The sequence below is a fragment of the Enhydra lutris genome, unplaced genomic scaffold (genome assembly GCF_002288905.1).
Source record: "Enhydra lutris kenyoni isolate GAN:26980312 unplaced genomic scaffold, ASM228890v2 scaffoldscaffold8, whole genome shotgun sequence".
Classification (NCBI taxonomy): domain Eukaryota; kingdom Metazoa; phylum Chordata; class Mammalia; order Carnivora; family Mustelidae; genus Enhydra; species Enhydra lutris.
Genome location: NW_019154092.1, coordinates 2,797,316 through 2,821,470, shown reverse-complemented (window position 1 = coordinate 2,821,470; position 24,155 = coordinate 2,797,316). Strand labels below are relative to the sequence as shown.

The 24,155-nt window shown below is 58.4% G+C and overlaps 4 protein-coding genes across 5 annotated transcripts; 2 read left to right on the top strand and 2 right to left on the bottom strand.

Annotated features, from left to right (window-relative positions):
* The first annotated feature begins 344 nt into the window (after positions 1–344).
* LOC111142670 (goosecoid homeobox 2) lies at positions 345–1,642 on the top strand. Its single transcript, XM_022495974.1, has 3 exons — positions 345–600; positions 713–966; positions 1,538–1,642. Exons 1-3 carry the CDS (start codon positions 345–347, stop codon positions 1,640–1,642), a joined length of 615 nt encoding a protein of 204 aa, XP_022351682.1.
* Positions 1,643–4,919: 3,277 nt separating this feature from the next.
* On the top strand, positions 4,920–14,437 carry LOC111142591 (ess-2 splicing factor homolog). 2 transcript variants are annotated; one of them, XM_022495885.1, is made up of 10 exons: positions 4,920–5,054; positions 6,280–6,448; positions 6,539–6,634; positions 8,669–8,838; positions 8,952–9,069; positions 9,349–9,482; positions 10,301–10,403; positions 11,380–11,489; positions 13,448–13,563; positions 14,085–14,437. In XM_022495885.1, the coding sequence occupies exons 1-10, from the start codon at positions 4,920–4,922 to the stop codon at positions 14,362–14,364; spliced, it is 1,431 nt and encodes a 476-aa protein (XP_022351593.1). In that variant the 3' UTR covers positions 14,365–14,437. The 2 variants fall into 2 exon arrangements, with proteins under 2 accessions (XP_022351593.1, XP_022351592.1); XM_022495884.1 differs by having other exon boundaries at positions 6,539–6,640.
* A 1,874-nt stretch (positions 14,438–16,311) lies between these two features.
* Positions 16,312–17,702, bottom strand: LOC111142590 (testis-specific serine/threonine-protein kinase 2). Its single transcript, XM_022495883.1, has one exon. It carries the CDS (start codon positions 17,593–17,595, stop codon positions 16,519–16,521), a length of 1,077 nt encoding a protein of 358 aa, XP_022351591.1. The 5' UTR covers positions 17,596–17,702; the 3' UTR covers positions 16,312–16,518.
* A 4,401-nt stretch (positions 17,703–22,103) lies between these two features.
* Positions 22,104–23,501, bottom strand: LOC111142624 (testis-specific serine/threonine-protein kinase 1). The gene has a single exon (XM_022495933.1). It carries the CDS (start codon positions 23,406–23,408, stop codon positions 22,302–22,304), a length of 1,107 nt encoding a protein of 368 aa, XP_022351641.1. The 5' UTR covers positions 23,409–23,501; the 3' UTR covers positions 22,104–22,301.
* Between the last annotated feature and the right edge of the window lie 654 nt (positions 23,502–24,155).

Sequence of the window (24,155 nt, the reverse complement as noted above, 5' to 3'; positions counted from 1 at the left end):
CCAAGGGGCTGAAAAGTCGGGGTGGCCCCCGCTCACTACCCCAAAAGCCGGGTGAGGCGGCCCTCCATGCCTTCCCAGTGGCATCTTCCTGCCCGCGAGTCCTGCCAGCCCTTAAAGGACAGGAAGACCAACGCGGGGCGGAGGGCTTCCTACGGGGGTGCCCCTTCCCCCCGGCCCGGCTGGCCCCCGCGCGCCGATGCGGAGCAGGATTTCCCGCCGCCGCAGTTGGGGATTAGCGCGCGGGATTAGCCCGCGTGGACTCCGCGCTCGGCCCGGGGATTACAGCGCGCTCCCCCCCCCGACGTATATATTCCCGCGGCGGCGGCGGCCGGGCCCGGGCGGGCATGGCTGCGGCGGGGGGCGCAGCGAGCCGCAGGGGCCCCGGGCGGCCCTGCCCCTTCTCCATTGAGCACATCCTCTCCAGCCTGCCCGAGCGGAGCCCCCCGGCACGGGCCGCCCGCGCGCCGCCGGCCGCCGGCCGCCAGAGCCCCGCGGAGCCCGGGGAGCCCGGGGCGCCCGAGGCCGCTCCCTGCGCCTGCTGCTGCTGCTGCGGGCCCCGCGCGGCGCCCCGAGGGCCCCCGGAGCCGGCCGCCGGGCTGGGTGAGTGGGAGCCGGACGCGGGCGCGGGCTGGGGGGTGGTCCTCCAGGGCGCGGCGCGGTCGGGGCGGAGCTCTGCCCCCGCCCCGAGCCTCACCGAGCCCTCGCCCCGCAGGCGCGCGGCTGCCGTGGCCGCTGAGGCTGGGCCCCGCCGCGCCCTTGCCCTTGGCCGCGCCCACGGGAGGTTCGGGGGCGCTGCCGGGCGCGGGCGGCCCCGGGCCGCAGCGGCGCACGCGGCGCCACCGCACCATCTTCAGCGAGGAGCAGCTGCAGGCGCTGGAGGCGCTCTTCGTGCAGAACCAGTACCCCGACGTGGGCACGCGCGAGCGCCTGGCCGGCCGCATCCGCCTGCGCGAGGAGCGCGTGGAGGTGGGTGCCCGCCCGCCGCACGGCTACACGGGGCCGAGCGGGCTGGCTTCCTTCCTCCTTCTTTTTTGAAAAGATCGCCCTGGCGCAATGTCCCCAGAGGCCCAAGGACCAATGTGGGGCGCAGGGCCGGTTCCGGGGGGCGGGCGGGAACAGGCACGTGCGGGAAAGTGCCACTGGAACGGGAGGGGAGGCTAGTTTTCCTTTGGTTTACACTTTTTAAGTTTTCCCTGATACATGAGGCGCGCATTCATGCGCCAGACTTTAGGAAACTCGGAGAGAGCACGAAGCTGCAGAAGGGGCATCTGGAGCACCGCGGGGCGCAGGCTGGGGGTTGGAAGGGGTGAAGAGAGACGACTGGGCCGGGTGGGAAAAGTGGTTCTCGTCCCGCGGCCGGAGCCACAGCCCCCCCTCCGCAGCGGTTCAGAGATGGTGGGTGCCGCTGCCGCGTACCTAACCCGCAGCCCTTGTCTGCCCGCATCCCCGCTGGGAAGCTCCCGCCTGCTCCACCTATGGGGGTCCCGGGGGACGCGGGTCCTGGGGCTGGGCCTGAGCGGCCCCTCCTGCTCCTTAGGTCTGGTTCAAGAACCGCCGGGCCAAGTGGCGACACCAGAAGCGCACGTCAGCGACCTCGAGGCTCCTCCCCGGAGCCAAGAAGGCCCCCAAAGACAGCTCCTGATGGCCCTGGTAGCCATTCCTGGTCTTGTCCGCGTCTTCGGGGGGCCGACTAGGAGAGAGGACAGATCTACCCGAGAACGAGCTGAGAGAGGACACCAGCCTCTTCCCATCTGTCTGCAGGACTTCCGGCTTCTGGAGCTAGTGCTCAAGGCAGGAGCGGGCTGCTGAAGTGTGTGTCCCCCCACTCCCCATCTGCCTTGTCACCTGCCCCGGGGAAAGGAGGGAACACTGAGCATCTCCATGTGCTCTCCTCTGCAGTGACTAGGGTCGAGAAGATTCCCTGGGGGGCGGTGGGGCTGGGAGGAGGGTACAGAGCAGGTCTGCTTCCTCAAGTCCCCACCAACTCCAGGACAGGAACCATCCCTTGTCCGGGGGAGGAGGGGCCAGAATCTTCCTCTCCCTACCTGGGGTAGGCTGGCCTCCCTCCTCTCCTTTCCCTGCCTGGGCCATGGGAGGTTTCTGTGCATCCTGGACTTGCCAGCTTGTGCGCCCGGCACAGGGCCTTGGCGTCCAGAGCTGTAGAGTAAAAATGCCAGGTGAGGTCACCTCCAGAAGCCCCTGCCCCGCCCCTTAATTCTGTGAGCCTTGTCTGGGTCCTGGGAAATAAAGCAATAAAGCAACTGCAAAGAGCACAAAAGCCGACCAGAGTACGAAGCCCGCCACGGCCCTATTCCCCTCACCCAAGGAGTAGGGCCATCTCGCCTTGAAGAGCACAGCCTAGTGAGTCCTCTGTGTTCCCCAGCCACAGCAGACTACCCCACGGATCATGGCCTGGCACCCTGGGAAGTCTGCACTGGCTTCAAGGTACTGCTCATGGGTGGGGATTTCCATGTTGCGTGTCTGCCTCGCTCTCTGCCATCTTGTAGGGGCAAGAGGAAGTTTGATGGGGCCGATGCACCACACCCCCCTGCCAGTGCCTGGGACGATATCTGTTTTCCTCTCCATCATCCTGGCCCCAGGGTGAAAGATGGTGAGAAAATAAGGCTTTGATTCCTCCAATAGGGCCGTACGGTGGGCTCAAGGCATCGAACACCATCATCTGGCTTGGGGATCATGTTCTGTCTCCTTGTGGGTCCTGGAGGAGATGGGCCCCGGGGGCATCTGAAAGGAGACACAGTCCATTCATCAAAGGTGCAGAAGGCAGGTTTACCGCCCGCCAGGACTCTCCAAGGCTGGCTAGCTCAGATAACACAGAGCAGGCGTCTTGTCTCAGCCGGGGCTGCTCTCAACAATGCTGGGGGCCTCCAGGAGAGTGGCACCCCCCTCCACCCCTCAGGATGCACACTTCTAGGGGTCATAAAGCTCTTTGCCCTGGGATACTGCACAGTCTGCGTGCGGAGCATCTCTGCAGCCTGGGATGCCCTCATCTTGCTGGGCTCTGGGACCCTAGCCGCGAGCTGGCTCTTTGTCCTTGTAGGCAGCCACAGTCAGAGCCTCACCTTCAAGGGACCAGTGGGCATACCGTCCTCCTTTCTCTCCTTTCTCTCTAGCTGCTTCTTGGCAGGCTCACCCCTACAAGCTGCCCATTGGCAAAGCTGTCCTGCAGGCTGGGGCCCAGGCATGCCCCTCTCTTGTCCATTCTCCCCTTTATCATTTCCACCTTCGGGCTCCAATGCCTAGCTCTCTGCCACATTTACATCTCCAGCCCAGACCTCTTCCCTGAACTAGATATTACATCCAACTTGTCCCTTTGACTACTCCTCCTGGAAGCACACAGCATCTCAAAATCACCTTGTCGGTTGCAAACTCTTCCACCATGCAAACCTCCCTCCTCCTATCCCCTACCCACTGTACCCAGGCCAACAGTAAATCAATTTTTTTGTTTTATTTAAATTCAAATTAGTTAACATATAACAAATCAAATTTACCTTCAAAAACCATCCTAGAAGCTATCTTCTCCCCAGGTTCAACTGTAGCAACCTGAGGAAAAGGCTGCCTTCCCTCACCTTGACCACTGAAGCTGCCTCCAATCTTGTCCACATGCAGCCACTTTGGTTCCTCTGCAATTCCCTCCCCAGAAAAGGCAGGGTACAAGTGTGAACCTGCCTCTCTAAGGGCTTCTCATTGTTCCCAAAGACAAAACTCCTGGCCGTGACCCATGAGGCCCCTGCCCCTCTGGTGTCATCTCCCACCTCACCACTCCTTGAACTCTGTATATCCAAAGGTTTTCTCCCTCCTGCTGCAAGGCCTGTGCACCTGCTCTTTCCCTCCACCTGATCAGTGTCCATTCTCTGGATCTGCAACCACTTCCTGACCCCAGGGAAACTTCCCCTGACAGCCCCCTAGTACAAACTCTTTCTTTGTACCCGTTCACTGCAGTTTTATGTTTGTTTGTGGGATGATCTGACTAGTTCCTGTCTTCCCCATTCGACAGGACGTGGAGCTGTTAGCTCCACAGGCAAGAACCATCATTGTGGAAAAAAAAAAAAGAACCATCATTGTGGAGTTCCCCGCTGAATGAAAGAATGACTGGCCTATTGTACTCAATTGTTCTGGGGCAGAACTTGTTTGACATAATTCACAGCCTCTTTTAGGGAAGAAATGATCATGCCGGAAAAATGGTTGGGCAATTTTCTGGTCCATTTCAATGAGACCCCTCTTCTGGGAAACCCACTGTGGCGTCCAGAGACCAAATAATTTTTTTTTTTTAACCATTTTATTGAGGGGCTTCGGGGAAAGATCGAAGGGCAGGAGGACAGGGAGATCCGACGTCCTCGGCCTGGCCGGAATCTTTCCGGCCTCACAGTCGTCGAAAGGGACCGAATAATTTTTAACCAGACATTTCTAAATTAGACCTCATATTTTTTTTCTTTTATTAGGTGACTATCAAAAAGAAATTGTCTTAGCGTTTTTTCCTTGCATAAAAGTTTGAATAAAAATATTGAAACCGCGTATATAGCTAAAATGTGTTTTTGTTAATAACACGAAGCACACGCAATAATTCGCGAGAAACTGGAATCCCAAGGCCTTTAAATTTCGCAGTGCTAAAATTTTTCACGTTGAGCGTGAACGACACGCCCCTTAGTTTCGCCTACCACAGCGTCCCCTGGTGCCTGTAGTCCAGATTCGCAGGACCAGAGAGGGGAGCGACGAAGACTACAAATCCCATAAGGGCCAGGGACGGTAGTGACGCCACTACGGAGCGCGGGCTGGACTCCAAACGCGCGGCTCTCCCATTGGTGAACTTTGCAAGCGCCTGCGCATTTGGCACAGTCCCGCCCCTACCGTCTTCCGACGCTATTACGTACCTGCGCCGCCAGAGCGATCCTGGGATAGCGATGGAGACGCCCGGCGCATCAACCCGGGCTCTTTTGCTCCCAGCCGCGTCCGGGCCCGGTAGGAAGCGCGCGGCAGGAGAGGTACGGGCTGCGACAAGCAAGCAGCGGGTCCTGGATGAAGAAGAGTACATCGAGGTAAGGTCTATATGCGACGGTAGCGAATTCTGGGTCTCTCCCCCGCCTCGCGCTCTTCTTGGGTCCTGCCTCTCGGATCGTGGCACTCGTACTCTTGCGGAGGTGGAGCAACCCGAGTCCGTGCTCTTGGGGTGTGGACAGTCGGAGAGCCAAACAAATACAGTGCACAGAGAGGTGTCCTTGATGGTGGAGGCAGCATCGGTGTTGTTAGGAGCAAGAGAGGATGGCTTTGTTCGTCGAGGCGGGGGGTTTCAGGGAAACAAGGTATTTTATTAAAGCGTGAATGGGCATGTGGGAGGATGGTGGCAAAGAGAACTTTCTGGAGAGTCGTAACAGCAAATGCAGAGGCTGGAGGACTTGGAAACAGTCTGTTGTTGCGTCAGCACCATTGAATTAGTGGGCGTCGGAGGATCCTTGAAGTTGGTCTTAATACTGTAGCAGACATGCAGGAAGAGGAGCTGGCAGGGAGATTGGAGGAAATCAGTTTGGTTTTGGACTTGTTAAGTTTGGCAGGCCTCTGGGATAGAGAGGCAGATGGCATTAGTGGATAACTGGGTGCACAAATGTGCAGCTTAGGAGAAAGGTCTGGCTGGAGGTAGATTTGGGAATCTCAGCCAGTGCTGCTGGTGGGGGTGACAGGCTGAAATCATCCAGGTAAAGGGTTCTCGTTGGAAATAGGAGGCCTTGGATGGAATGAAGGGGCAACACCCACCTTGGTCCAGCTGGTATGGAGATGGAGCCAGCAGAAGAGATGAGAGTGACCAATTGTGGGAAAGAGAAAAGTTTCGTGGAAACCAGATGAACGTTTAGTTAGGTGTTGCATCAAAACTACAGGGGTTGCTCATCCTCATTAGAAAGTGCAGCTAAGGGACGCCTGGGTGGCTCAGTTGGTTGAGCAGCTGCCTTCAGCTCAGGTCATGATCCCAGCGTCCTGGGATCGAGTCCCACATCGGGCTCCTTGCTCATCAGGGAGCCTGCTTCTCCCTCTGCCTCTGCCTGCCATTCTGTCTGCCTGTGCTCACTCTCCCTCTCTCTCTCTGACAAATAAATAAAAATAAAAAATCTTTAAAAAAAAAAAAAAAAAAAAAAGAAAGTGCAGCTAAGCTCAGGGGATCCCTGGGTTGGACAGAGGTTGGGGGCCCGGCAAGGACTGTAGCATGTACATTGGTAGACTGAGGCAGAAGAGAGGCAGATGTGAACTCTGACATTTATTGACATCTGACAGGGGCTCCAGACAGTCATCCAGAGGGACTTCTTTCCTGATGTGGAGAAGCTGCAGGCTCAGAAGGAGTACCTGGAGGCTGAGGAGAATGGAGACCTGGAACGGATGCGTCAGATTGCCATCAAGTTTGGCTCTGCCCTGGGCAAGATGTCCCGAGAGCCCCCACCACCGTGTAAGGGTGACAGTGGTTGGCTGAGAGGGGAACTCCTGCTGAACTGATGCCTTAGGCTGGCTCTAATCCCCACCCCCTTTCTCCTTCTAGATGTGACTCCAGCCACATTTGAAACCCCTGATGTGCACACAGGCACTGGAGTGGTGGGCAACAAGGCCCGGGGCCGGGGCCGAGGCCTGGAGGAGGGTGATGGTGAGTGAGTGACTGGTTGGGTTTACCTGTGAGTCTCATCCTTTGTGGCCCTGAGGGTCTCACCCAAAGGCAAATCACATCTTGTCCCAGAGAGCTTTGTTGGCCTGAATGGCAGCCCATGGGGTCAAAGAGCACTGGTCTGAGAGGCAGGCATGGGGCAGTTCTCTGAGCCTCCGGCCCTTCTTGTGGAATGGAAATCTCGCCACCTCTCTCACCAGCCTGCTCACTGTGTGCCAGCCCCTGCCCAGTAGGCTTCATATCCCTTGAAGGGCCCCTCTCCTGCTGTCATCTTAGGGCCTCCGGACCTCTGCCCTTGTTTCTTCTGAGTTAGTCACTTACCCTGGATAGCTGCATGCCTCACACCCTCTCTCCCCTCAGGCCTCTGCTCAGATGTTACCATTCAGGAAACCCTTTCATGACTCCTTCCTCCCCCACCAGCATGCCTTCCTGCCTGGCTTTGTTTTCTCCCTGTAGGACATGGCCTGCTCACCATGAGATCTTCTTTGTCTTGCCTCTGTGTATATATTCCACACCTAGGACAGCACGTGACATGTTGTGGGAGTAGCACAAACAAGTTGTCTTTCATGTATGTTGTCTTTCATGTATATTGGGGTGTCATGACACGAGCCAGCTTTATGAAGGACTTTTCCTAGGGAAGAGCATTTGGAGCCCTGTTGGACATAAGTGTGCTACATGCTATGGGACTTTCTCATGATCAGTGGTCGGTCTTGTCAGTAGAACATCAGTGCCCAGACAGACAAGATGCCTGCTGTTCTCTACTGGGTTCTAGTCTATTGCATGCTCACGCAGATGCCCTGTGTGCTCACGCAGATGAGATATTTTCTGCTTCAGAATCCAGCTTGTTGTGGCAATGCTGTAGTCCATCATGTTGTGTCCTTGAAGCTTGACCCAGTGGAGCTTGATCGCAGCTCCACTGCGTTGTGGCAGGTGAATCACAGGCAACTTACAGATTCTTGTTATTTATTTATCAAATTTTTACTCTTATTTATTTGAGTAAGCACAGGTGTGAGTGGGGAGGAGGGGAGGAGGGAGCAAGAGAATCTCAAGCCAACTCTGTGTGGAGCACAGAGCCCAATGTGGGGCTCGATCTTATGACCTTGAGACCACGACCTGAGCCAAAATCGAGAGTCAGATGTTTAACCGACTGAGTCACCCAGCCAACCCTCAGATTCTTTTTTTTTTTTTTTTCGTTTTTTAAAAATGTGCTTGTTGGTAAATCTAGGAATCACTTCAGTAACCTCAGTGGTAGGTACCATCAGAAAGGGGTTTGAGCCTTTATCTTTCTGACTCTGGGTCTTGAGCTTTTAGCCACTGTGCTTTGTGCCGTCTAGGAGGTAGTAGGAGGTCAAGACTGCCAGTGGAACAGAAGACAAGGCTCTCCCTGTGATGGCCCAGCTGGAGTGTGTCCCACCGTGCACAGTGCAGTGGCACCACCTCAGTGGGGGTCCCCCTTTCTGTGGTGCTGGGTGCGACGGGTGGGGTTGTGGCCCAGTGCTTGTGTGGCTCCATCTGGAGCGCTGGATCCTCTGGGGTCCCTGCCCTCTGGGCCTGCTAGCAGGTCGGGAGGCTTAGGGGACAGCCATCCACCCGTAGCACTGGTGCCAGGAGGGGAGGAGCAGGCGGGGAACGAAAGCCCAGGGATGGTGGGAGAGATTGGGGCATTGGAGGCAGGTCCTAGGGACTGGTCCACTTGTGGCAGGGCAAGGATTACCATGGCCACCTGTCTCTGACCCCTAGATGTCCCTCTTCCTGCCTGAGCGAGACATATATTTCACTTGACATCCGGCAGGCAAAGAGAGCCCCTGAGTGCTCCCTGGGCAGTTGGTGGGGGACGATTCTGCCCCCAGGTGGGGAGTTGTCGGGTAGCACGGGCCGTCACCCACAGATGCACAACTAGGGTGAGGGTTCCAACCCTGCTTATGGGGTAGCACGGTTCCTGGGACTGAGTGACTACAAAGTGTTCATTGCTGCTTGTGGTTGTGTCACCCCACCTCTGCCCCTGAGCAGGAGAGGCCGGAGAGGAGGAGGAGAAGGAGCCCCTGCCCAGCCTGGATGTCTTCCTGAGCCGGTACACAAGTGAGGACAATGCCTCCTTCCAGGAGATCATGGAGGTGGCCAAGGAGAAGAGCCGGGCACGGCACACGTGGCTGTACCAGGCCGAGGAGGAGTTTGAGAAGGTGTCCTTGGGTGCAGGGGTATGGGCATCCTCTGTCAGGGTGGAGGGAGTCCTGGGGCCCAGGGCACAGTGCCTGGGGGCCTCTCTGACCCTCACTTTCCCCCTGTGATGCAGAGGCAGAAAGATAACCTTGCACTTCCGTCGGCAGAGCACCAAGCCATTGAGAGCAGCCAGGCCGGCGTGGAGACCTGGAAGTACAAGGCGAAAAACTCCCTCATGTACTACCCTGAGGGTGAGCAGGCGGGGCCGGCAGGCGGCATGGAGTGGGGCTGCATGTTTGTATCCGGCCTTCAGGGTGTGTGTGTCTGTGCTCCCTGGGCCTCGGAGGGGTCCTGCTCTACCTCTGGGCAGAAGGGTCCGTGTGTTGTCAGTGAGGGAGTGGGGCTGCCCCACGCTTTGCTTGGCTTTATGCTTCTGTTCACCGGGGCATCTCTCTCAAGCCTTGAGTGTGGGGCAGTGATGGGGCATCCCCCACCCTCTGACACCTTGCTACCTCTCCTCGATATGCCAGGCGTGCCTGATGAAGAACAGTTGTTTAAGAAGCCGAGGCAGGTGGTGCATAAGAACACTCGCTTCCTCAGGGATCCCTTCAGCCAGGCCCTGAGCAGGTCCCAACTGCAGCAGGCTGCCGCCCTCAACGCCCAGGTGAGTGGCCGGGGCTGGCTCTGGGCAGCCTTAAATTGGTACCGTTCTTGGGTTTGGGCGGAGCCTAGCAGCACGTGACTATTTGGGGCTCCTGTGTGACAAGGTCCTGAATCTTTTCCTGTCCTATATGGGCTTCCACTGGGGCACTCTCTTGGCCAGAGACATTCTGTAGGTCAGTTCAGTGCCAGCTTCCTGGGGGACGAGGACATGAGAGAAGAGAGGCCGCTGGGAGCCAGCCCAGGCCGGCCAGACCCACACCTGTGCGTGGGTAGGGCAGGGGTAGATGGTGTGAGCAGGCTGGGGTAGGGTGAGGCTCAGTGGGGTGGACAGCAGAGATGTCTGAGCCGGGGAGTCATGGTGCACTGGTGACTCCAGTGGTCATGGGGTTGAAGTGGGAGAGTCAGGAGGTGGGGAGACTATTCTGGAGGCTTCAGCACATGCCCTCTGGGAAAGGTCAGAGCATATAAGCCAGTAATTAGTGTGGCTTCCTGTCAAGGCCTGAGTCAGTAGCTGCTGAAAGCAGCTTGTGTGCGTGTGTACTGAGGCCAAGGACCCTGGCCCGGCCCTGCCCTGCCCTGAATGGAAGGAGGGAGAGCTTCCCTCGCTCTGATGCCTACTCTGACAGGTCCTCAACGTCTTTGCAGGGGCTGGAGTTCTTCCTCTCTTTCTCCAAAGGGGGGGGTGTGCCAACCCCTGAGCTCTAGGATTGCCCCAAGGAGGGGAAGCATTGCCAGCATGTTCCTGTGCATTTGTCCACCAGCTAGCTGGGAAGGGCAGGCTTGGGCCTCCCTGACACTAGTCTCTCTTGTTTGTTCCAGCACAAACAGGGCAAGGTAGGCCCTGATGGCAAGGAGCTGATCCCCCAGGATTCCCCACGAGTGGGCGGATTTGGATTTGTTGCAACCCCCTCTCCTGCTCCTGGTAAGAAGTGAACCCGCTGGCAGGCTGGCCCCCTGATAGTCCTGATAGGACTGCCTATTGGGAGGTGGGCTGCTCAGGTGGCTCTGGGCCCTGTTGACTCTTCTCCAAGTCTGCCACATGCTTTGTGTAACTCAGAGACCCTGTGACCCACCTGTGCAATGACAGGGCTGCACGGAGCTGTGGGTGGGCTGAACGCTTAGGTGAACTGACCTGAGATACACGGGACCCAGTCCATTGAGCCTAGCGGTCTTCCTGCCTTGCCCTAAGCTTGGCAGGACAGACTGGTTTTGCTGGGAACCAGGGGTGTTGGAGCTCTGCTCGACAGATAGGCTGTGGTGAGCATGCCGAAGGGCACAGGGGGAGGCTGGGCATAGGGGCATAGGGAAGAGGCTCCGGGCCCCAGCCCTGCATGTGTTCACACAGGAGGTTTATGAATCTTGGGGGACAATCTCACGGTGCAGTGATGCACGTGGTGTCCTTTCCCACCCTCCACCCCAAGCACTGGCCTCTCTGTGTTCTGGGCTGCTGGTTCCTATGATACAGGCCAGGGTATACGGAGGCACTATAGGTTTGTCCAGGGTCCTGGCAGATTTGGGTGCTCTGAAAACCTTCAAATGTCCCCTCCTTTGGGGTGGGGTGCCATAGCAACCTCCAGTAGGCCCTGGTGGCCATGTGCTAGGATGGGAGCCTAGCTGACCCAGCCCATCTTCTCTGGGGAGCCCCCTTCCCAGGCTAAGCCCTATAGCTATCAGGGCCTGGGCCCATCCTGGGCCTAAAGTGGTCTTGGTGTTGTCCTCTCAGCGGGCAGAGGAGCAGGAGTTCCAGAGTTCCGGGGAAGGAGAGTGGGCCAACTGCCAGCCTTCATGTTGGTTAGCTGGGACATGCATGGTGGGAGCTGGCTGTCACAGGAGGGAGGGCCTGGCGGTGCCTCCACCTGTGTCCCCTGGCCTGAGGTAACCGAGCTCTCCATCTACAGGTGTGAACGAGTCGCCGCTGATGACCTGGGGGGAGGTTGAAAATACTCCCTTGAGAGTTGAGGGATCTGAAACCCCCTATGTGGACAGGACGCCAGGGCCAGCCTTCAAGGTGGGTCACAGTGGGGGGCCCAGATGGGACCCTGGGTAGACACTCAGTCTTTGGAGCACTTGTGCCTTGATGCACAGAGGATGGTCTAGTTGCCACTGGTCAAAGCAGAAGCAACAGAAGGGCTGAGCTGTGCTCCAGGCTGCACACCTGTGTGTCGCTGTACTTCTGAAGAAGACCAGGGCACTGAGGACAGGTGTGGGGCGAGGGCACCAGAGCCACAACCCTGTGAGCCTGCAGGGTCGGGCCGGGAAGGGCCTCAGAACTCCAGTGTTCGGTGGGGTGTGCTTTGTGTCCTCTGAAGGTTCGCGTGCTGGCAGAGGACGGCCTCTGGCTACAGGAGGGCAAGCACCGGGAGGCAGCAGTCTTGTAGAATCTTCAAGAGTGTGGGGTCGTGAGGCCTGGAGCAGGTAGGGCAGGGAAGCTGTGTGCCAGGTGGTTGGTGGAGATGGGGTGGCCTAGGATGGCCCCAGAGAGGCTTTGAGAAGGCAAGGCACTCTGGTTTGCACACAGCTTGTTGGGGAAACTGAGTGGCTGGTATAGTTTGGAACGAGGTGGAAGAGAAGTTCCTGGATGCTGGGAGCATATGGTCCTGTTTTCGGGGTGCTGGGCCAGCAGTCCCAGCCTGGAACGCCAGGAGATGGCAGCAGGCAGAGGGCAGTGTTGTTGCGGAGAGCAAAGGGCGTGGGGTTACGTCACCTGCTCTGAAACCCCAAAGGGTCAGGCATGGAACCTGGAATTAACGTCGGTCTGCTGCTTAGGGAGCTGGGTTCGAGGCTGTCTTGAACCAGTCCCTCTAAACACTTGCATTGTGTAGTTTGAAACGCAACAGAGAAAGAGATCTCGCCAACTGTAGCGGCAGAAATTGAGGACAACCAGCAGCACCTTGGCTTTCCTTAGGAAACCATAGGCTAGTGCTGCGGGCTCGCAGAAGGAAAGTCGGAGGGTGTGGGCCACGCCACAGGCCTCCCTGGTGTAGCACCGCTCTCGTTTCGAGAGGGAACGCATGTCCACACAGAACACGTGCAAATCATTTTGGCACGTTGGTTCTTACATTTGTCTTGGACACGAGAATGACCAAGAAAAACCAGAGAGAGGCGGTGCACCAGAGGCACGGGGCTGTCAGGAGGCTGCCCTGGTCCCGGTGCCTACTGGGCAGCAGGGAAGAGCTTCCGAACAAACGTCCGTCCAAATCCAAATTCAGGGTATGTGAGCGACGACAGTTCAAATCGTGCTGAGCAGTAGACTGTAATCAGACACAAAGTGCCTGATGTGTATCGCAGAACGAGTTCCCCAAGTGGGAGAGTTAAGTGCAGAAAACAATACATGTGAACAATGAGAGGAAAATAGTCAATGCTTAATCTGGTGTGAAGGTAGGAGGGAGTAAACCAAAGAGGGAGGGTCACGAAGGCGGGGGGTGGGGGTGAGGATGGGCGGATAAAACTATACACAGTGGTAGACTTAAGTACAGCCAAAACCCCATCGTAAGTAAACGTGAAAGCGAGTAACAGAAGGCGTTTGTATGGCAGAGCTTTACAGAACTGATGGGGGAAAACTGTAAGGAAACAAACTAGCACTCAAATAGAAAAATAGGACAAGATCAATTTTGGGAAGTTCTGGGAAGAAATACAGAAGGTCAGTGGGGGTTAAAGTCAACAAAGGGTTTAATCCAGTAATCAGAGGGAAGCAGATTCAAACAAGACCCCCTTCTTTCCTAAAAGACCATCGGAGGTTCCTAAGTTGCACCGCTGGCTTTCAGGGAACCGTGACGACAGGTGGGAGGCCTGGGCCTTTGGCGGGTGGGCAGTTCAGGCGAGCTGGTCAGCAGCTTTTGGGGGCTTTTAGGGAGACAGCAGTGAGCTGTGAGGATCACAGGGCACCATGGGAAAGAGGCAGGTGCCCCAGCACCAAGGGGCTGGCTGGCTTGATGGCAGGCCAGCCACACACTTGCTGCCCTGTAGATCCTGGAGCCCGGCCGCAGGGAACGGTTGGGGCTGAAGATGGCCAACGAGGCCGCCGCCAAGAACCGGGCCAAGAAGCAGGAGGCCTTGAGGAGAGTGACAGAGAACTTGGCCAGGTGAGGGGTGCCTGACCTGCATGGGGTGGGCGGGGGGGGGGGGGGTCTCTCCCTATTCCCACTTGGCCACGGCCCCTGCTGTGTGGATGCACGGTGTGCAGGCAGGCCTGGGGGCTTTGGGGTGGGTCCTGTGGCAGCTCTGCTGGTCCGGGCACGGCCTGTATGAGCCAGGATGCAGGGCCCCTCTTCGTCTTTTCCTTCTTCAGCTGCCGCCTCAGCACATCCCCAAGAGGCACCTTTGGGCTCCTTATCCCGCTGTGAGCTCCTGTCAGCCCTGTGGAAACAGGTGGATCGTTCTCCTTGGAGAGAGCTGGGGTCCATCGCAGTCCCACGTCCAAGGGCAGCACCACAACTTGACCTTAAGTTTGGCTACACAGCTATGTGCTAGGCCATTGGGTGTCCTCAGCTCATAATGACCGTGCATCTCCCACGAGTGTTTGTGGGGCCATGGGAAACCCTGCTGCTGGCAGTGCCCGGTGGAGCCTAATGGTGCCTCTCTCCCCCCTCCCTTTCCACCCCAGCCTCACCCCCAAAGGCCTGAGCCCAGCCATGTCCCCAGCCCTGCAGCGCCTTGTAAGCAGGACAGCCAGCAAGTACACAGACCGGGCCCTGCGGGCCAGCTATACCCCGTCTCCAGCACGCTCGACCCACCTCAAGACCCCAGCTGGTGGGCCTCAGACCCCCACGAGCACACCGGCTCCTGGCTCTGCGGCACGCACCCCCCTCAGCCAGGACCCAGCCTCCATCACGGACAACCTGCTGCAGCTCCCTGCCCGGCGCAAGGCCTCAGACTTCTTCTAGAGCCAGGCCCGGGTCGGGCCTGTGGGAGCTTCGTGGAGCCTGCAGGGCAGCTGCCCGCTCAGCAGAGGACTCCGGCCTTCTGGGGACCCGGGCCCGGGCCAGAAATGGTGACTGACTGTCCCAGGAGCCACTGAAAATATGCCGTGCCTCAGGCAGGCTGGCATGAGACTTGCCCCACGGCCCTTGGGATGTATCCCAGGGTCTGGCAGATAACTGTTTTCTATCAGACCCCTGCCTCTTTCTGTCTAGCCGTCATTAAAGAGCACCTAGCACAGTCTGGCAGGACCTATCTCTCTGGCCCACTCTGCGTGGCCCTTAGGCCACCCTTCCCCCTATGCTGGAGATCCCCTGTACCACATTGTCGTCTCAGGACTGCAGGCCTCCCTGGGAGGAAGCTTCTGGGTGAGGTGAACTTGGAAGTTCAGGGTCTCTGGCCTTTCCCGCCACTCCTTGCATTGCTTTCTGTGGCCCCTCTAGAGCTTGGAACCTGCCTTCCACACTGAGCTCACAGCTCGTTGGGCCATGCTCCCCAAGTTCTTTCCCCCTGAGGGAAGGAGAGAGTCCTTGAAAGTTGGGCCCCTCAGGTTCCCCTGGGGCTCTGGGTCCAGGTTTGCAGCCTCAGCTGGGCCTGGCCTGCGTGGTTTGCTGGTGACAGAGTTGTGTGGGTCCTACATGTCAGACCATGTGGTCACTTTGAAAGTGGCCTCAATGTCACCTTCTCCAAGCACTTGGTCTCCAGCTCAGGGGGTCAGGACTGTCTTCTCTTCCTGACCTTCCCTGTCCTAGTGCTCCAGGCACCACCTTCATACACTGTTGAGTCACGAACAGGAGTTGTGGGTAACAGTAACCCAGGCCATACTGTCAAAGCAATGGGGCCAGGCTCCACGCAGACCCGAGAGTGCCATGTGCACCACAGGCCACAGGCCACACTTGCCTGTGACCTTGAGGGCTTTGGTGCCCCAGGAGGCCTGGGCCAGCTGCTTCACCTGGAGGTGGGAAGTCCAAGCTGGCTCCCAGATGGGTCTCTTCAGGTCTTAAGTGGGGTCAGGTCATGCTCTCTAAGGAGCTTGCACAGCTCAAGGAGACAGCCTGGAATCTGCTCGGACCAGAGTCTTTCTTTTGAGCATACCCAGCCCTGCCTGGGCCATGGTCTTGGGTTGTCCTGCATGGGTCCTTGCTGCCTTCGTGAGTGGTGTGTTCCCTGGAGGTTTGCTGGGGACAGTCGCCTGCGTAGGCACCCACTAGTCTGCACTCGACTGTCAGTTCTGCCAGTTTCCAGGGGGCCAAGCCCTGTAACTCACCAAGGGGGCTGGGACTGCACCAGGACCGCCCAGGGGGTCAGGAAAGTATGGCCATTGGTGCTCTTACCCCATAGGGAGGGGGAGGGGTGGACCACAGCGGCATGGAGGCAGACAGGTCTGAGTGGGTGGGAGATGCAGAGGGAGATGCTGTCTAGGGAAGGCCACTTAAGGCCAAGCACTGGCCGCCCCTGAACACTGGCTGGTGTATGGGGTGGATAGGGAGGGCTAAGGAGGGTGTGGCTGAGATGTCTGGGCCGGGACTGTTCTGGCAAATGAAAGGGCACTCGAGGGGCCAAGGTCACTGATCTCAACCACAGGAATGGAGGGAGCGGAATATATGGAGAAAGGGTCAGTCTGAGGGAGTGGGATGGTGTCGAGGTCAGGGTGGGCTGTGCTGGGCCTGAGCCAGACAGACACATGCCGCCGGCCAACCCTGGAGGTGCTGGGTCCGGGGTGGGTCAGAGGGAGATGGTGGGGGCCTGGCTGTGGGCTGCGGCTTAGGTCTTCTTGCCCACAGGGCCTCGCAATGAGTCTGCCTGTGCCCAAGCACCAGGCCCTGCACCCCTGTGCTGGAGACCCCCACGCCGCAGGAGGGGTGGTTGGCTGAGTCCTAGAGAAAAAGACTCCTCACGGGGCACTCTTAATGCTTGTACACACTTTGTGGTTTATTTGGTGGTCAGTAATTAATGTCTTTGCTACTAAGTGGAAGAAAGCTAATAGAACGTAATCAAAATAGTGGTTTAATTGACGGATTTTACTTGTTCCTTGCACCTGTGCCTTCTTCAGCTCCTACTGCCTATTTCGCTTATGTGGGCGCGCACCACGCACCACGCCCCCCGGGCCCTCCGCACCGCTAGGTGCTCGCTTTCCCCACCTCAGCTCCGGTGCCATGATGATCTTTTGCCTTGGAGGACTCGGCCAGCCTGTCCTCCATCTTGTCCTCGTTCTCAGGCACCCCCAGCAGCCGGTGCTGGGTTTTGGCCCCCAGCTTATGGTCCGGCCGGTGCTCAGGCCGTGAGCCTGGCCGGGTGTCCAGTTTGCATTCGGCTCGGTACTTGCCCTCACCCTCCCTCTTGAAGGAGGCCGAAGACATGGCTTTGGGCTTGGGTGGCTGCAGCCAGGAGTGGCTGAGGATCTCGTCGATGTGCAGCCGCCGGTTGACGTCCGGCTGCAGGATGCGGTAGATGAGGTCCTTGCACTCGCCAGTCAGGTTCTTGGAGCGGGGGAAGTCCACGCGGTGCTCCTTCTGGATGCGCAGCATCTTCTTGATGTCGGAGTCGTCGTAGGGCATGGAGCCGCAGACCATGATGTAGAGGATCACACCCAGGCTCCAGATGTCGTACACCTTGGGCTGGTAGGGGATGCCCTGCAGCACCTCGGGGGCCGCGTACGCCGCCGACCCGCAGAAGGTCTTGCTGAGGATGATGCGGCCGCTGCCGTCCCGCAGGCAGCGCTTGGAGAAGCCGAAGTCAGACAGCTTGATGTTGAAGTCCTTGTCGAGGAGAAGGTTCTCGCACTTGAGATCTCGGTGGACGACGTCCAGGTCGTGGCAGTACTTGACGGCTGAGGAGAGCTGACGGAACATCTTACGAGCCACGTCCTCGTGCAGGGCTCCCCGACACTTGATGAACTCCAGGAGGTCACCCTGGACCCCGAGCTCCATGACGATATAGATGCGCCCATCAGAGGTCTCAAAGATCTCGTAGGTCTTGATGATGGAGCGGTGGTTGACGGTTGCCAGGATGTCCATCTCCCGAGGAAGGAATCTCTCCACAAAGTCGGTGGGCGTCTTCTTGCGGTCGATGATCTTGACTGCCACGTTGAACTTCAGGCGCTCAGAGTAGGCAGATTTGACTTTCGCATACGACCCCTTGCCAAGATTGATGCCCACGATGTAACCCTTCTTCCTTAGGACCGCGGCATCGTCCATGGTGCCGGGAGCGGCTGGCGGCGCTGCGCTCTACATCCCCTCCCCCTGTGGGCCAGCGGGCATTGTCCTCATTTACACTGTGGGGAGCCGTCTGGCTGGGCTGGGCCTGGACTTGGAGGGGTGGAACGCTCAGCATTGTCCCCGCGTGACTTCAGCATGTGAAGTCATAAAGCCAGCCTGCCGGGAGTAGGGACTGAGCTGGGGGAACCGGGGCCCCTGGAACCCTGGAAGCCAGGTTGGCCTAGCAGGAGTGCCCACTCCCCGCCCGCTAGAAGGAAGGCGGCACCCAGGACTGCGGTAACCCTCCCTGCTCCTCCTCGATGCGGTTTCCTTGTCATGAGTCAGGCCCAAGGAAGGGCCACCCAGGTCAAGCCAGAGTGCCGGCCCCATGCCCGTTTCCTTCTCCTGTCTGTGTGGATTGACCCTGCATTGGCCCATGTCCCCCTAGGGCTGATGGCCCGCAGCTGCTCTGGAGTGTGAAGAAAACCCTCTCTAGGACTTGTGTCCTTGGAACTAGTAGTGCCTGAGAGGAATGGCGCTGGTCTGGCCAGCCTTGTGAATGAGAGCAGCTCCTATTCGGGGTGGAAGGCTGGGCAGAGGAGTGCCACTGTGGCAGGCAGGGCGTGTGTGCACTGGGAGGGCCAGCAGGGCCCTGGGCCCTAGACTGGCAGATGCGTGTTCCAAGGTCTGGGGCCTGCCTGGAGGCCAGGCAAGGCCTCAGTCAGAGAAGGTGGTGAGGCATCCAGGCAGGGAAGAGCCTGGGAGAGGTGATAGCGTGTTCTGAGAATTGCTCAGTCTTACTGTGGAAGGAGGGTGGAGGAGAAGGGAAGTGGCGAGCAGCCATTTCAGGGGGCCGGAAGAGCCAGGATCCAAGTCACATTTTAAGATGGTCCCTGGCAGAGTGTCTAGAGAATGGGCTTCATGGGGAGTGGAGGCCAGTGCCTTTGACCACACGAGAGGAGGCTGGCTCAGGGTGGACCTGCAGGGACTGAGCGGCAGAGGGAGACAGAGGGTTTGGTACGCTGACCCCTGAGTGGGCAGGGCCTTGGCCAGAGCTTTGGTCCTGGGGGTCCTCGTAAGATCAGGCTCGGGGACGGGGCGGGGGGGGACGGAGGTCCTGAATTATGTCACTCTGGACCTTTGTGAGGAGTGGGCATGTGGCCTGGTGGACCTCTGGGATTTACATCTCTCAAGCTATCTTTTGCACCAGAAAGCAACATGAAAACCCTTTTGTTTTTGCTTTGGGGAATGTGGCATCTTGTGTGTGTCTCCTTAGGTGCTCGGGAAGCCTTGCCGCTCCTTTGTTCTCCTTCACAGGCATCCTGTAGCCACACGTGGGCACGCCATGTGCTCTGTGTTCAGGGGAGAGGGGGAGGAGGAGGAGGCCTGCCTCTGTGTGGGTGGTCGGGAGAGGAGGGGATGGAGGGGCCAGTGTGCAGAGGATCTGTAGGGCCCCGCCAGGTTGATGAGGGGCAGGACACGCCAGGCAGACGTACAGATCCACCTGGGGCACACCGGGAGCTCCCTGCATCTGGAGGTTCATGTGGAAGCTCTCAGGGGCGGGGTGGCCGGCGTCTAGCCCCCCAGCAGCCACAGCCTCCCTGAGGCCTGCTCCCTGCTCTCTGGGGCTTCTGTTGCAGTGGCTTTGGCTTGATGCCTGCTCTCTCCTGGGATGTCTTTGGCAGCAATGACCAGAACCTTTGCCTCCTGGGAGGGGCTGGCTAGGAGGACTTACAGGCCAGGACCCAGGAGCATGACAGTCTCCTCGGCCCTTCTCCTGCACTCCCGAATATTCTATCTGGGGCACCCCCTGCATGTCGGCCTTTTTAGCTGACTCTGCTGACCCACCCGTTTCCCCCTTTTTTTTGTGGATTCTGCTTCCTCATATTATGCCCTTGCCCAGGGCCGTGTGACTTCTTTGGCTCCCGGGGGCCCGGGGTGGGGGGTGGGGGGGAGGAGGTATGAGCTGAACCTCTGGGGCGGGGAGCAGGTGGCTTCACCCAGCACACCCACACCGAGGCAGGCCCTCCTGGTGGGTTCCGGCAGGGAAGTGTTCCACTGGACCTGCAACCTCCAGGGTCTACTCCCAGCTTGTAGCCCTGTGCGTGCGAGAACTGGGGACTCTGTCAAGGCCACTTCCCTCAGAGTTTCAGTTTCCTCCATTTCTCCACTCACCCTATAGGCATTTGAGGGTTGGTTCCAGATGCTGGGATTGTCTGATGAACTAGACAGGACCCATGCCTTCCTGAAGCCCAGAGGACAGGGAGCTTCCATGTCACACCAACCGCTCAAATGCCCAGTGGCGGCAACCTTTGGCATGGGAACACGGGGCTGTGAGGGAAAAACTGGGACTGGATTTAGGGAGGCTGGGAGGGCTGAGGTCTGAGGAGTTTGCTACATGGAGGGGGACAAGGACCTGCTAGAGCTCATGATGGCTTGAAAGGACACAGAATGGTGGGAATGTGCAGGGAAGGGAGGGAGCCCTGCAGACGCTGGAGGCCATGGTGAGGGTCTTGATCCTAAAGCCTTAGGGAGGATCATCGAAGGGGTCTGATCCAGGGCTGACCCTGGGAGTGGCCCGGAACATGAGGCCACCTGGGGAGGAGTGGGCTTTAGTCACCTGGGCCACTACTCTGTGCTGTGTGATCTTAGGCAGTTGCCCATCCTCTCTGAGCCGTCTCTCTACTTGTAAAGCACACAGTAGATGCTCCTCCGTGGGGCCCCTCCTGCCCAGTCTTGTGTTCTGGCTAGGCTGTAGAGAGTTGCTCCCAGGCCCTCTTGCTGCGCATTGCCCACTACCCTGATGACCACAACAAGCCACAGATGACCAAGGCAAGGAGGTTCACAAGCTTGTCCTCAGGATGTCCTCATTCCAGCTAACCCCGTGTGCTCTGGAATTTTACTCTGCCACTGGATAATCTGCTTGATGCTGGGTTCCTGGGGTCTCTGGGGGGAAACTGGGCGACTCCCCCAGTATTGCGCAGGGTCGGTTCTGCGCCTGGACCTCAGCACTCACAGGCCTGCCCCAGAGGAGCTTAGAGTGATGGGCTGCTGAGCTCAGAAGGCTTTGTGGAGGCCACAGCCCCTCGGCTAATCCTGGAGACATGGGTAAGATCTACAGGGAAGCATCTACAAACACAATTATGGGACGTGTATCTGGGGGTGTGGGGATGAGGGAGGGGGGTGGGAGGTCAGGAGGAGGCCAGACTCGGGATGCCAAGGCCAGGCACTGGGATCCTTCCCGAGGGCCATGGGATCTGGACTGTGTGCAGGAGGGAGGCGCTGGCCACTCGGGGAATCATGGGGCGGGTCGAGGCCTGGGAGGTCGCTGTGCTGTGGGTTCATGACAGACACTCAGGAGCATGGAGATGGGAAGACATAGAACGTATGACGGAGGCTGTGGGGAGGGTGGGAGCCAAGCAGAGATGGGGAGTGGATGTGCACCGGGGCACAAAGAGAGTGAAGCCAGGGCACTCCCTGGACCCCACTTCTTCTGGGGCCTGGGGTTGGGGACTTTCCAAGTCAACAACACGGGCAGAGGGTGGGTAAGTCTGAAGGCATTCGTCCTCTTGGTATGTCAAATCTGCAGGTCCACATGAGGTTGTCCAGAGTGAGTGCCGAGGAGGAAGAGAAAGGGGCTGCCACAGCTGAGGTGAGGGGGAACAGCCTGGGAATGATGGGGGTGGGCCGTGCAGGGCACAGCAGCCCGAGATGCTAAAGGCAGGGCTGCTCCCTCTAAAGGACACTGATGGCGGCAGGGCACAGGCACGCATTGTGAGCACACCTGTCCTCTCTCCTCGCCAGTGTCAGCTTAGCCACTCTGGCATGGAGCATCACTGGGACCTGAGGGGAGGGGGATGTGGTTGAGACCACGCAGTGACTGTGGGACACATAGGCTGGGTGGGGCTGGGCCATCCTGAAGCCCCTCCCCTAACCAGCGACAATTCCAGGGTAGGGTGAGGGCCGCAGATATGACTACAGGCAGGATGACTCAGGAGGTGTCCAGAACTGGGTGCTGGCTGGCCATGGGGGAGCCCTGGTGGACAGAATGAAAGAAATGAGTTGCCTACCAGGGTGGGGAGCCCAAGAGGGGCTGAGAGACTGGTCTACTGGCCTCCTGCAGGCCGCCTCCCCACCAGCAGCCTTGGGGAGGCAGTGGCACTGAGATGTTGAGGGCCCATCTCCTGCCCCTCTGCTGCAGGCAGCCCCCTTGCCCCCTTGCCCTTCTTGGTCCTATCCTCTCCGTGCCCCCTTCCGCTCCCCAGCACCACACTCATGGCCTCCCTCTTGAAAGAGCATCTTCCTTGCTCAGCTTTCTGCTCTGGTCCAGGGCCTGAGGTCACAGTCAGGCTGGGCACATGGGGATGTATCTTCCCAAACTAGAGACGAAATGAGGTGCCATCCGATCCGAGAATGTGGGGCCGGGGTTGGGGAACGCGGGGAGCGTAGGATCCTCTCCCTGGATGACCACAGTCAGCTAGGGAAAAGACATTCATCTTGGGGTCTGCACTAATATAGTGATTTATTGCTCCTTTAGCCATGTGGGTTACCAAGTTCAAAGAGGGGAAGAAGAAACTGACGAAAATAGTGGCTCATCCAGGACAATCTTCCTTCCCTGCCTTGTCCCTTGATTTCTCTGGAGCTCAGGCTTAAAGCCATGAACTCTGCTTCATTCCCGGCTGGCCCCCTGGGCCAAGAGAGGCTCACTAGGTATGTGTCTGTGAAGGCTGTGGGAGGGCCTCTTCCTCTATCACTCTGCCGGGCAGCTCTCCGTTAAGGTCCATGGTGTCCGATTGCCTTGACACTGGCACTTGCAAAGTCTCCTCCTCGTCGGGTTTTGGCTCAGACTGTGTCTCGGGCCCTGCCTCCTCCCGGGGTTCCAGCTTGGTGGCAGACTTTTTGTCAGGGGTCTCAGGGGTCCGCGAGGGCTCAGCGCCCCGGGAGCTCTCCCCTTCCTTGTGGATGGCTGTAGAGGACAGGCCCCGCGCCTTGGGCTGCACCCAACAGTGGCTGAGGATCTCGTCGATGTGCAGCCGCCGGTTGACGTCCGGCTGTAGCATGCGGTAGATGAGGTCCTTGCACTCGCCAGTCAGGTGCTTGGAGCGGGGGAAGTTGACGCGGTGCTCCTTCTGGATGCGCAGCATCTTCTTGATGTTGGAGTCGTCGTAGGGCATGGAGCCGCAGACCATGATGTAGAGGATCACGCCTAGGCTCCAGATGTCGTACACCTTGGGCTGGTAGGGGATGCCCTGTAGCACCTCGGGGGCTGCATACGCCGCTGACCCACAGAAGGTCTTGCTGAGGATGATGCGGCCGCCATCGTCCCGCAGGCAGCGCTTGGAGAAGCCGAAGTCAGACAGCTTGATGTTGAAGTCCTTGTCAAGGAGAAGGTTCTCGCACTTGAGATCTCGGTGGACGACGTCCAGGTCGTGGCAGTACTTGATGGCTGAGGAGAGCTGGTGGAACTTCTTGCGAGCATCGTCCTCGTGCAGGGCTCCCCGGGTTTTGATGAACTCCAGGAGGTCACCCTGGACCCCAAGCTCCATGACGATGTAGACCTTGCCGTCTGATGTCTCGAAGATCTCATAGGTCTTGACAATGGAGCGGTGGTTTAGCATGGCCAGAATCTCAATTTCCCGGGGAAGGAATTTCTCCAAGAAGTCCGTGGGGGCTTTCTTGCGGTCGATGATCTTAACCGCCACGTTGAACTTCAGGCGCTCAGAGTAAGCAGATTTGACTTTTGCGTAAGAGCCCTCTCCCAAATTTATCCCCATGATGTAGCCTCGTCGTTTGAGGACGGCAGCGTCATCCATGGTGCCGGGAGCGCCCAGTGCCTCTGAGGCTGCCCTCTACATCCCTGCGGGACATGGGCCAGCTGCGTCCTCATTTACACTGTGGACAGAGAGTCCTCTGGGCTGGCCGGGCCTGCTGTCCCTGCCTCCTAGAGGCCAAGACTCTGGGGGTGGAACGTTCAGCATTGTCCCCCAGGTGACTTCAGTGGGTGAAGTCATAAAGGAGGAGTGCCCTGGGGGAATGAGGCTCTGGCCTTAGCCACTTGGACTTGGAACCCTGGAAGGCCAGCCAGGGGGGCTGGAGTGGACCAAAGGCCAGTGGAGAGTGGCCTTGCGCTTGGCTGAGACCTGAGGTAGGCGGGGGCTGTGGGGAACACATTGGTCTGCCGGTGCTTCCAAACAAGGAGCCAGGCCTCCTTGTGGTGTTGATTATTGCAACATGGGGCATCTCAGGAAATCTGGGCTGGATGGTCATTCTGAGTCCCAGCAGGAAACAAAAGACATACTCAAGTTGGGGCAGTCGGAGGACAGTTTAATGAAGTCATCTTATTTACAAAGGTGGGAGTGGAGTTAACAGTAGGGTACCCTAAGGGTAGTTACAGACCCCTGGAAGAAGGGAAGGTTGGTCACTGGAAATTGGGAAGGTATAGAGGCAGTGACTCCACAGGGAGGGAGCTGGGGCAAAATATCCCTGACCTCTTTTCCCTCCCTTCAGCTCTAGAGGGTCTTGGTGGTGTCTACATAGGCAGTCTGCAGGCTGTGCAGGAG

What these genes read in the sequence shown, in the direction of transcription:
- LOC111142670 (XM_022495974.1), top strand. Translation starts at nt 345, where the DNA reads ATGGCTGCGGCGGGGGGCGCAGCGAGCCGCAGGGGCCCCGGGCGGCCC. An exon ending in GGAGCCGGCCGCCGGGCTGG is followed by an intron (nt 601 to 712) that starts GTGAGTGGGAGC and finishes CTCGCCCCGCAG; the next exon opens with GCGCGCGGCTGCCGTGGCCG. An exon ending in TGCGCGAGGAGCGCGTGGAG is followed by an intron (nt 967 to 1,537) that starts GTGGGTGCCCGC and finishes CCTGCTCCTTAG; the next exon opens with GTCTGGTTCAAGAACCGCCG.
- LOC111142591 (XM_022495884.1), top strand. Translation starts at nt 4,920, where the DNA reads ATGGAGACGCCCGGCGCATCAACCCGGGCTCTTTTGCTCCCAGCCGCG. An exon ending in CCGAGGAGGAGTTTGAGAAG is followed by an intron (nt 8,839 to 8,951) that starts GTGTCCTTGGGT and finishes CCTGTGATGCAG; the next exon opens with AGGCAGAAAGATAACCTTGC. An exon ending in CTGCCGCCCTCAACGCCCAG is followed by an intron (nt 9,483 to 10,300) that starts GTGAGTGGCCGG and finishes TGTTTGTTCCAG; the next exon opens with CACAAACAGGGCAAGGTAGG.
- LOC111142590 (XM_022495883.1), bottom strand. Translation starts at nt 17,595, where the DNA reads ATGGACGATGCCGCGGTCCTAAGGAAGAAGGGTTACATCGTGGGCATC.
- LOC111142624 (XM_022495933.1), bottom strand. Translation starts at nt 23,408, where the DNA reads ATGGATGACGCTGCCGTCCTCAAACGACGAGGCTACATCATGGGGATA.